Below are 11,815 nucleotides of genomic sequence, written 5' to 3' on the forward strand. Positions count from 1 at the left end.
CTAATTTTAATAACCTTATCCAAATATTATATGAAAAATCTACTGCATATGTTAAACTAGGATCACATAGATCAGGCCCAATAACAATCAAAAAGGGAACTAAACAAGGTTGCCCTTTATCACCATTGTTATTTGCATTACTCATAGAACCCTTTACAAATCAAATCTGATCAAGCAATAACATAAAGGGCATATATATTAATAAAACGTTAAACCTTAAAACCCAACCCTTTGCTGATGACATACTTTTAACTCTCTCAGATGCCAGTGAGTCTTTGAATGCTCTATTTAACTCCATGAATAAATTTCAAAATATTTCAGGCCAAAAATGTAATGAAAAGAAAACTAAAATTATGCCCTGTAACTGTAAAAATATAAACAAAAGATTTTCCAAATATATAGTAACAGAAAATAAATTATTATACCTGGGAATAAATCTACTCAATGAATTAATAGATTCTCTAATATTTAACTATAATAAAATAATAGACAAAATAGAACAAACAATTGGTTACTGGAATAAATACATCTTTTCAACAGCAGACAGATTATATCTTATTAAAGCAATCATATTTCCCAAAATATTATACTTAATACAAAACTTTTCATTGCCACCTCCCAAATATATTATTCAAAGATACAATAAACTAATTTTAAATTTTCTATGGTTTCCAAATAAACCCAGTATAGCCTTAAATAAGCATTTACCAGATTGGGAAGATGGTGGAATTAATTTACCGGATATTGATTTATATATTACCTCCTCTGTTATTAAAAATATAACACTATGGTTAAATAATTCATACACACCTATATGGAAACAAGCACATGAGCAGATTTACATAGAATTTAATTACAATCATATACAAGACAATTTAACTGTAATATCATCACCCCTTATATGGATGCTAAAAGATTATTTTTTTAGGGAAAAAGAATAATATCAATAAATTACCATCAAACTATATAGGCTCTACACTATCAGTATTCAAAACATATATAAACAAAATACCAAATATTAATTCTTGGATTTTTCTTATTTTCCCTATAGCTTTTACACCCCCTATTCTAGACACATCCCAAATTTCTAAAATGAATATACTCAAGAAAGAATCATTACTCTTTTGGCATCAATTTATAGAGAAAGGGAAAATACTAACAAATGAACAGATAACTTACAATTATAATATAAATAAAGACTACTGGTTGCTTTTACAAAATCTAAGACATTTTCTTATAAATAAAGTAGAACAAATGTAACCTTCAGTTAGACATGAAGCTCCAAAACTCATTGAATACCTTATTCTTATCACAAAACAACCTTATCAGGGTACACGTTGCTTATCTAATATCTATAAAATTGTTAAAAAAGCAAAAAATTATCATGAAAAATCATACTAGGATTATTATACTTTAATAAACAACCATTCTCCAATTGAAGAAGAAAAAAGTAATATTCTAAAATCTTCCAAATTTTCTACATTATCAAAATACTGGCAATTATTCACTTGGAGATATCTACACAGAAGTTTCTATATACCACATAGGCTAGCCAAAATGTTTTCTAGTGAAGATCAATGTTGGAGATGCCAAATCAAGATAAAAGCAGATTGGCAGCATGTTTTTTTTTTTTTATGAATGTATATGTCTCAATATGTACTGGAAGTCTATTAACTATTTTTTTCAGACTGTTTATAATCATCATTTTCAATTAACAAAGTCTATAATTTTATTCAATTCTCCTATTCTAAACTGTGTACCAAAAAAAGACACTAAAATCCTATAGTCCCTATTGGTAATTTCACGTAAAATCATAACTATACACTGGAAAAATGAGGCTTCTCCTACATTCAAGGAATTTAAGAATTTAACATCAACAGTTGCTCACATGGAAATATTAGCAGTGAAGAACAGAACTAAAAGATCTACTTCATACTATTACTCTTGGATGAAAGTACTGGAAATACTCGAAAAGATTGACGAAGATATATCATCTTATGTTTCTAACTTTATATAATATAGAATTTCAATGTTATTTGCATAGACACCAATATAAATAGTTATATAATGGTTTGAAGTTAGTAATGTTTTAGAACTGTAAATATGTTATTTATCCATATTTCATGTAATGTTTCTTAAGACATCTTATTTGAAGTAATAAAAAAAAATATTTAGTGAAAGAGAATTACTGATGCCATTTGACTTTTTGATATGCCATTAATCCATTCGTAATGGGACGGAGGATGCCTTATATGCCAAACATGGATCAACCCTCAGCAGTCTGTAGGATACCGAGGATAATAACAGGGCTGTGAGTCAGTCCACGTAAGATATGTTGTATAGGACTTGTATCCTTTTAGTAAGGTATCTCAGTGGGTGTTCCATTTGTCGCATGTGTCTGGACAGAAATGAGCCAAAGGGGTACTATATTCAATGACTGGCCTAATGGGAGCTGACTTAAGGAGGACAATGACATCCCTAGATCTAGACAGAATCCCTTGTTTATAAACTGTGCAATATAGAAGGACTTTCTTACAACAGTTGACACATGGTCAAAGGTTAGGTCACTGTCCATATAAGTTCCCAAATCCCAAACAACTGGGTAAACTCTTAGGGGTGTATTGTCAATGTGGTAGTTCCCTGGGGTAGATAACTTCCCAAGGGATACAATAATGCATTTTTCGGTATTTACTTCAGTCCACGATTTTGGTATCAGTTGTTGTTTTAGGACAAACCTTCCAGCAGGAAGACCAAGTCATTTATGGATTTAATGACTGCTCCTAGCTTGCAGTCATCTGCAAATTTAGGCAGATAGATCCCTTTGATACTGGCTTTTACTTCAGAAAAGTAGATGACAAGCAGGAGAGGTCCCAAGCACAGAATCCTGAGGAACTCCACTGGTGACTTGTCTCTGTGGAGACCAAATGCCATTTGACTTGCTGATGTGCAGTAAATCCATCAGTACTGGGTCACAGGATGCCTCATGTGCCAGACACAGGTCACCTCTACCTACGGAAGAAAGTTGGAGCTACATATCATGAGAGTATGTATGCAGGATTTAAGTTCATCTGTGAACAGAAAGCCTAACATTTAACTTTGACCTTAAGGAATGAAGTTAGCAAAACATAAATCAAAGAAGAGGGTAAAAAAGGGTATTCAGAAAGAAACATAAAATACTATATAAACATGTCTCAAAATGAACAAAACACTGATTTACTGTAAAAGTTAAGAATGAGAAAAAAACTGTTCAAGTCTGGAGAAAAATAATAATGCTGCTGAAAGCTTCTTGATATTAGGTCCAAAAATCTCTTTAAATTAAAATATTGACGTAATCTATAATAACGTGAACTGAACTAAAGAGTTAACTAAATTCACAACTGAATAAGCTGTTGAGTCCTATCCCCAAAAAATAAAATTAACTATTTATCTTGATTCCAGTTTAATAATTCATTTTATGGTCAGTATCATATTTTCTTAGCATGAATATTCAAAGCATTGTCTCACTAATTAATTATTACATAATTAATTAATTATTCCATTTGTAAAATGAGATAGTCTGACTGAGCTAAATTACACTTTCAGTGCAGGCCTGGGAAGAAATACTTCACATCAAGACAGTAGATAGAAGAAGTTATGCAAAAGTGAACCAAAATACCTTGAGTAAAGCCCTTAAGAACATAAGACATTAAGTGAGTAAATACAGCAGATTATAAAAAACGGACATACTGGATACATGCCATAATGTCACTTCAACTTTTTACGGAGATCAGGGGTGGGGGAACCCATGGGAGGGCAGTCAAGTCAGGGATAGTTAGAGGGACTATGGTGTGTGTGTTTGAATGTGTAATTATGTGTGTGTATGTACGTGCATGGGTGAGTGAATGGGGGAGAATGCCAATGCCTACATGAGCAGCAGTGTACTATTGCTAAGTGCAGGTTAGCAATGATAAACACATCAAGGCAGTAACTGCAATTCAGAGACAAGCAAATTAGCTGATAATGAGGTCTTTCTTCATTGTGGCTAACATGTCACTGAATAACAAAATACCATGTTGTGGGAGCAAGATCTTCGTAGGCCCTTTAGTGAATTCCAGAGACTGTAATAATATACATATATAATTTGAGTCACACTGAAAAGGTTCTTCAGACTGGTCCACTCAGCTGGCTACTAAATGTTTAAATAAATAATCAGTGGGTAAAAATACAAATTACAAAGTATAAAGCTGTTTATTCACAACAAAATCATACAGTGACAGAGATGAATGCATGTCATATGTAACAGTGGAGAAACAGAAAAAGTTGTGTAAATAACAAAAACGTATTTCTGAAAATAAGGCAGTAAATTCCAGAAACAGACTATAGAATATCATCTCCCAAATTCGTTTAGTTTAAATCAGTCCGAAATAAAGGTAGGAGTTTGGGTTACAATGAAGTAGGTTTTATTTTCTCAACTGTAGTTTTTGACCAACACTGACATATTAAATTATAACGGTTCATTTCTACTTGTGTCTGGGAATAGCCGAGTTAAAAAGTGAAATGTTTCATTGATGGAATGATTTGCCAGATAAAATATATGTCAGATTCTTTTAATATAATGACATCTTTATCATTTTGTTACTCTCCAATATCATTGTGTATGTTCTACTTGCATCACTGTGTCTCTCATTTGCATGTGTGTGTGTGTGTGTGTGTGTGTGTGTGTGTGTGTGTGTGTGTGTGTGTGTGTGTGTGTGTGTGTGTGTGTGTGTGCGTGTCGATGTCTATCTATACAAACACACACACACACACACATATGCAAAATGCTAGCTGTGTTGTGGTTATAGATATATATGTGTCTATATATGTGGTAACTAATGTGCAGAAAAATGCGTTGCATACTTGTCTTGTTTATTCACAGTACAAATATGTATGTTAATTGTAGCTTTTATACGTCCTCAACAGGGTGAAGCAGAATTTGCAAGGATCATGACCTTGGTTGATCCCAATGGCACAGGAGTAGTTTCATTCCAGTCATTTATTGATTTCATGACCAGAGAGACTGCTGACACTGACACAGCTGAGCAAGTCATAGCTTCGTTCAGAATTCTGGCTTCTGATAAGGTCAGTTGCTTTTTACACATTATGGAAATTAAACTCTTTACTTGTTTTCACAGATAAATATAATGAAGAAACTGAGGTGAAAAATACCCTGCATGTAGCTTTAGTCCAACTGTGCAGTAATTGTACTGTCACCTACAAGTCTGTCTGGTGGATTCTAATGATATATTTGAACTACTAGAGTGGTCAGAAGAGTTCTTGGACCTTTAGTTCTAAGGTGGGTGGCTAACATATTTATAATGTCATGAGACGGGAGTTCTCAAGTGGTGCTGCAAGTGATAAAGCTATAGTCAGGAAAAGGCAACAGATCTGCTCCTTTATTTTTTCACTATATATAGACACTAACATCAGGTTAGTGTCTAACAGACACTGCACACCAGGAACTGTCTACCCTAAGCAGAAAGATAAACAAATGCATTACATCAGCTGATTTCTTTGCCATATCAGTGGCCTCTGCCGTCCTCTGATTTCAAGTCTTCAAGGCATGTGAATGACTCAAGGCTTATACTGTAGTGACAGAAGGAGATTTAAGAAGGTGACTTACAGAAGGCAGTGTGCATATAATCAGGAATAGAGAAACCCATTACACCTAGGACAAAGTCTTTCCAAAGAGGATATCAAGTAGAAATTGGCAGTGAAAGCAAAAGATCATTTGTACTATAAAAAGCTACAGTTACGTAAGTATATTTTACCTTGTAAAAAGATAAGCCCTATTATTCTTTTAAGAATACAATTACATGCTGTCCAGTTTAAAGCACTAAGTGGCTGACCCAGTTTGATGGAACATAACAAACAAAAAATGGGGACATGTGTCACTGCCTTCTACATTTCTGCTGGTATATAGGTATACTTAATGACCAGACAAAAACAGAAGTTCTGGTAACAGTCCTCTTAAACTTCATTCTAACTGTTCCCAGACCCTGATACTTATTTACCAGCTGAGGTACATAAGTCATAATCTGAGTATAATGATGACTGCCTAGACTCAAAACAGTGCCTACTCCTTTCAGAATATATCAGCAGAGCCTTTTCTAAAATAGCACCTATTATCTGGACCTCTCTCCTTGCGAAAATCAAAAATCTCCCTGCTTATCCTAACTTTAGGATTACTATATTTTAACATCTAATAAAGCTCCCCCTGTAAATACTACAAACACAATAAGTAAATAGTTGTTCTATATGTTTTATTGCTAAAATGTACTTGTTAATTTGTACTTTTCTTCTGCATGCATTGACATTTTGCATGAAATGCTAATTCTAGTGTTCTGTACTTGTACTTTAGGCCTTTAACCCGTCTACCTTTGGCGAGGGTGGTGTCTGAAAAGGCTCCTTTGAACTAGCCCATGTATTCAGTTAACAAATTAAAAATTAAATAAAATAAAACAAATCAAATGAACTGTTTTAATGCTTTGTGAAGAAAGGGGTATGTTGTATCTCAAAATAAAATAATATATATCATCTAAGCAATATAAATGGTTGCACCTCATCTGAAGTTCCAACAGCTGGAAATGATCACTTCTACAGAAATCATACATGCCTAGAAATTTCTAGTCATACTGGATCTTTCCTTCTGATTCCTTACAATGTGGAACAAGGTTCCATATTCTCAGAAGACAGTAGCCACAGTTGAAAGAATGAATGTGCCTAATGTAGGGAACCTGCAAGCTTACTGTCCTCTAAAGTACTGTGTTTCTTGAAAATAAAGTGCAGTTGCTGTGAACGTGGCGGCAGTATACATAGATGTATGGTTTGCAATTCTTAGTGCTAGTAAATGGAATAAAGTTTATTTTACATTAATCTTTCTTTCTTCCTTCCTTTCCAGTCATATATTTTTGTAGAGGAGCTACGTCGGGAACTGCCTCCAGACCAAGCTGAGTATTGCATCAAGAGAATGCCTCCCTACTCTGGGAAAGGCAGTGTTCCAGGAGCCCTAGATTATGTCTCATTCGCTACGGCATTATATGGTGAAAGTGATCTCTAACAAAGGATCCCTAACATAAGAATGTCCATGTTCTGTATGAGTAGTGATGTCTTTCTGAGTTTGTTTCATTTAAGTTTTGGCAGGTTGACCTTACAGCTAATGACTGCACCGTACCTGAAAATAGTATAAATAGTATGACAGAGACACATTTACTGGACTAGCTAGCACTACAGTGTATGCAGCACTAGAAACAAATAAAGGAATGTAGAGATTTTTATGTAATGGTATACATACCAAACATTATTCTTTGTCACAGATTCTGGTAAAAGAATTAAAATATGAAGACTATGTCATCAAGCTATATAAAGAATAAGTTATGATCCAGAAACAGACTTAACTCTGGCATAGTATTTTTACATTCTACCTGAAAAATCACACAATACTGCCGCTATCTATTGGATCTGTCCTTTTAATGGACAAGACAGCTTAAAAGAATCATGTTTTAATCTACCTGGAAATGTATGTTTTGTCATGTTAAAAAATAAAACTAGCCACATCAACAACTGGTATTTATGTTTACAAATAATTGCCTCCATAATTATACATGTGATTGAAACATGTCCTGAATTTTAATGTCTCTTATATATAGAGATCGGGTAACATTTCTGATCCAGTAGCAAGTAAGGAAAAAAGTATATCTTTGTTTCTGTAGCATTTTTCCCTGAAGCTGAATTACACAAAATCACAAACAGAAGTCAAAAACATTGCTCTTCACAGTTTTCTCATGCAACAAATGTATTATAAGAAAAGATTAGGCCCAATATTTCAAACCAGGCAAACTCACAGAAGAAGAAGGTCTTGCTATGCAATTTCTTGATCTCTACTTCTGATTTAGTTTAAGCGTTGCCTCTACAGGTAAGATGAATTCACTTACAATGCACAACATCAAGTCTTCCTTCGCCTCCAGTCCACTCTAATACTTGTCAGGTAAGTAGTACTACATGGACAAGCTAATCATATCTGTGATGAGTGACTACACAAGGCAAGTCTGTGATCAGTATTTAATATTAAACACAAAGAAACAAAATGGGGTGATCTGAACATGTAATTTTATCCGACAGCAAAGAAAACTGTAAGTGCCTAAACCACTTTTATTATATAAGACAATCAACACAATGTTGGACATAAAATCACTGTTGTACATTTCCCTAAATTTGAATCACAGGCAAAACGATTATAAATACCAGAGCCAAAACTTCAGTGCATAGGTTCGTAGGTTCAGCTGTCAATCTTATGAAACTACTAGCCCTCAAGAAACTTTATTGCCATAACCCCCTATTGGTAATAAATTCTGAGTATTATTTTTGAAGGAAATTAAGGATGGATTTGCTTTGATTGTAAGAGGAAGCTTATTTTATAATTTTGCAAGGTATTAAGTAATGTATCGGACGGCCATGGTGGTGCAGCGGTTATCACTGCCGCCTCACAGCAAGAGGTTCTCCGGTTCATTCTCGGCTGGGATGCCTTCTGTGCGGAGTCTGCATGTCCTCCCTGTGGTCGCATGGGTTTCCTCCGGGTGCTCCGGTTTCCTCCCACATCCCAAAGACATGCTGTAGGTGGATTGGGCACTCTAAATTGGCCCTAGGCATGAGTGTGTGCATGTGTGTGCCTTCTGTGGAAGGTTGGGTACCGGGCTGGCAACTCGACACCGTAAAACTCCACTGCCAATCATGAGCGGACAGGTGATCCGCTGTGGCGACCCCTAACCGGGAAAAGCCGAAAGAAGAAGAAGATTAAATAATGTATCTGTCACATATTTTCTATTGTTGATATTTATTTTAAGTCTTTCCCAATCAGGTGTCAGCTGAGCTTCCCAGCAGTAAATTCTAGACAATGTTAGCTTCCCAACAGTAAATTTTATACATAAACTTTTAATTAGAAATGTGTTATTCACTGCTTTACAGACCAAACAGAAGTGACCTCTAAGAAAGCTATGAGAAACAAATGCAAATACGTTTTTTAAACCTTTCAGCATAGTTCAGTTTTCCAATCCTGTGAAATCCTAATTTATTACTAGTAAGGAATCGCTACATCTTTTTGAGCTCTTTCATGTGGTTTGTTAGAAAACTAGAGAATGATGGATTACATTCAATAACGGGTTGGGTCCGTGAGATATAAAGTGGTGCACTTATCTCTCTGATATGAATACACATGTATTTTGGAATTAGCTGGTCTATTAAATATTATTTTTCTCTTTAGTATTTACACACAGGTCATGCTTACAGTTGTTGTCTACCTTTGTCTCTTGATTTTTAATGATAATATAATTTTGTACAATTGGCAATTTATTTTGTAAAAATAATTTATATCCTTTTATAGCCAGCCCTGTTGCTGTGGAGGGATTACAACCCAGGTGACTTGGGTTCGGTTAATGGCCTGAGCATCCATAAAAGCTCTTTTGGAGGGAGAGAGGAATGATGAAGCTTTGCCTTCTTGCCTCTTTGCCTCTGTTTGGGAGGGTGAGGGTGACATCCTGGTGTAGTTGGGCATGCCAAATGGAGCTCAAGACTCAGAATGGTGGCAAGGCCAGATGTGTGGGTATGCATGATGAACAGTATCTATCTATACTATGACTTGCTGTATGCAGTGGCATCTCGGGAACTTTGAGAAAGTCAGGGATTGGGCCTTAACTATACACAGTCAGCACCTGACTCTGTGAATGGTGAGTCCCTAATCCTCCCCTCTATGCCACTCACTTTCCAGCACTCAGGAATGTCTAGTGATCCTGACCAACAGGATACATCCAGCTCCAAATATTACTACATAGATTGGCAATGGATTTGGACTGATGTGGGATACATTATCACCTCATTAAGACAACTTCAATTAGCTAATTCCCTAGAAATGCAATTAAAAATAATCTACATTGCTTTTGCTAAATCTCATGATCCTACATTACTGACATTAAAAATAAAGTCATTATTACTGCACAAGATATATATTTTGTACAAGATCTTGGTGAAATTTGGTATATTTTATTGAAGTAATTATTTTACCCAGCTTGCAGTCATCAGCTACTTAGTTATCCATAGCCTGACTCCTTATGTAAAATCTGAGAATTGTTTGAAAAAAGCTGTTCCTATATAGAGTCATGTGAGCCAATACTAGTAATTCCATTGGGACTTTTAGGTAGCCCTCCTCCAGCCTAAATTACCATGTCCTGTTGTTTAACCAGTGCTTTATCCACAGAACTACTGTATGCATAGTTTGACATTTGATGCATTTAATCATTCAATTATACCCATGTGCAGAATAGTTTTGAATGCTGAAACAACGTTATGATATGCAATAGGTACTGTTGGTTATTCATGGTTGAAAGAGCAGAATGGCTTCTGGCATGCCTGTTGTTAGAGTTCAGCAATCTGGTGGATAAGGGGAAAAAGCTTCTATTGAGCCTGAAAGTCTTACAGTGCATGCTGAGGTAACATCTACGTGATGAAAGGTGGGAGAACATGCTACAAGTAGGGTGAGTATGGTCATTTATTATCTTTCTAACTCTTCCAGTATATCGAGATTTGTGTAAGTCATCCAACGATGCCAGTGGAGAGCCAATGATTCTTTCTGCTGCTGTTCCTACTCTCCAGAGAGCCTTGCAATCTGAGGCATTACATTTCCCATACCATACAATGATGTTTGTCAGTATGTTCTTGATGGTTCCCCTATAGAAGATTTGGAAGATGGACTGTGACAGGTTAGCTTTCCTCAGTTTCCCTAGGAAGTGCAAATGTTGCTGTGCTTTTTGGACATTGTGGTTGGTGTGCACCGACCAAGACAGGTCCTCTGATATGTGTATACACAGGAACTTAGTGCACTTGACTCTTTCTTCTGCTACTCCCTTAATTTCCAGAAGTTAATGTGCTTCCTAAGACCTCCTAAAGTCCACAGATCAGTTCCTTGGTCTTGCTGACATTTAATGCCAGATTGTTGAAGTCACACCGACCTAGCAGATGTTCCACTTCACTCCTATATGCAGTTTCCATGCTGCTCCTGACAAGACCTTTGACTGTGGTGTCGTCTGCGAACTTGATAATTCTGTTGGATTCATATTTGACTACACAGTCATGTGTAAGCAAGATGAATAGTAGAGGTCTCAGGACACAGCCCTGTGGTACACCCTTGTTAACAGCCATGCTTTTAGAGCTATTATTTCCTACACATACCTTTGGTGTCTGTCTGTGAGAAACTCTAGTATCTATTTGCACAAAGGGGTGTTGATGCCCAGTCGAACTAGTTTCATCACTAGGTTTTGGGGGATGATAGTATTAAAGGCGGAAATGAACTTGATGAATAACATCCTGACATAACATTCCTTATTTTCCAAGTGAGTCGAGGTTTCATGAAGTGCTAAAGAGATGACATCTGCTGGGCAACGATTTGACCTGTAGCCAAACTGCAATATATCTATTGTTGCAGGTATGCTTTCTGAGATGTGGCCCTTGACCAGCCACTCGAAGCACTGTCGATATTAGAGCAACTGGATGATAATCATTCAGACTTGCTGGTTGTGGTTTCTTGGGTACGGGAATAATAGTCATGTTCTTAAAGTATCTCGGTAGAATGGCTAATTGCAGCAATATTTTGAAAATGTCTGTGAGTACCGATGCCAGCTGTGTAGCACAGGCCCTGAAAACCCTGCCCATAATGTTATCCGGACCAGCTGCTTTCCTTGGGTTAACTCATCTCAAAGCTTTCAGTACATCAGCTGTGCTGAGGTATAGCACTTCCTCATTTATTTAT

At 36.0% G+C, this 11,815-nt stretch overlaps 1 protein-coding gene across 1 annotated transcript in view; it reads left to right on the top strand.

Moving 5' to 3' along the window:
* The window catches only part of ACTN2 (actinin alpha 2), a 575,275-nt gene extending 567,688 nt beyond the window's left edge, over positions 1–7,587 (top strand). Inside the window, exons 20-21 of the mRNA XM_044059081.1 lie at positions 4,942–5,100; positions 6,920–7,587. Coding sequence (XP_043915016.1) covers positions 4,942–5,100; positions 6,920–7,078 — 318 coding nt within the window. The 3' untranslated portion in view covers positions 7,079–7,587. The remainder of the gene's footprint in view (positions 1–4,941; positions 5,101–6,919) is intronic.
* Positions 7,588–11,815: the final 4,228 nt, after the last annotated feature.

Source organism: Protopterus annectens, chromosome 1.part2, assembly GCF_019279795.1.
Source record: "Protopterus annectens isolate FY-2018-M chromosome 1.part2, PAN1.0, whole genome shotgun sequence".
Taxonomy (NCBI): Eukaryota; Metazoa; Chordata; order Ceratodontiformes; family Protopteridae; genus Protopterus; species Protopterus annectens.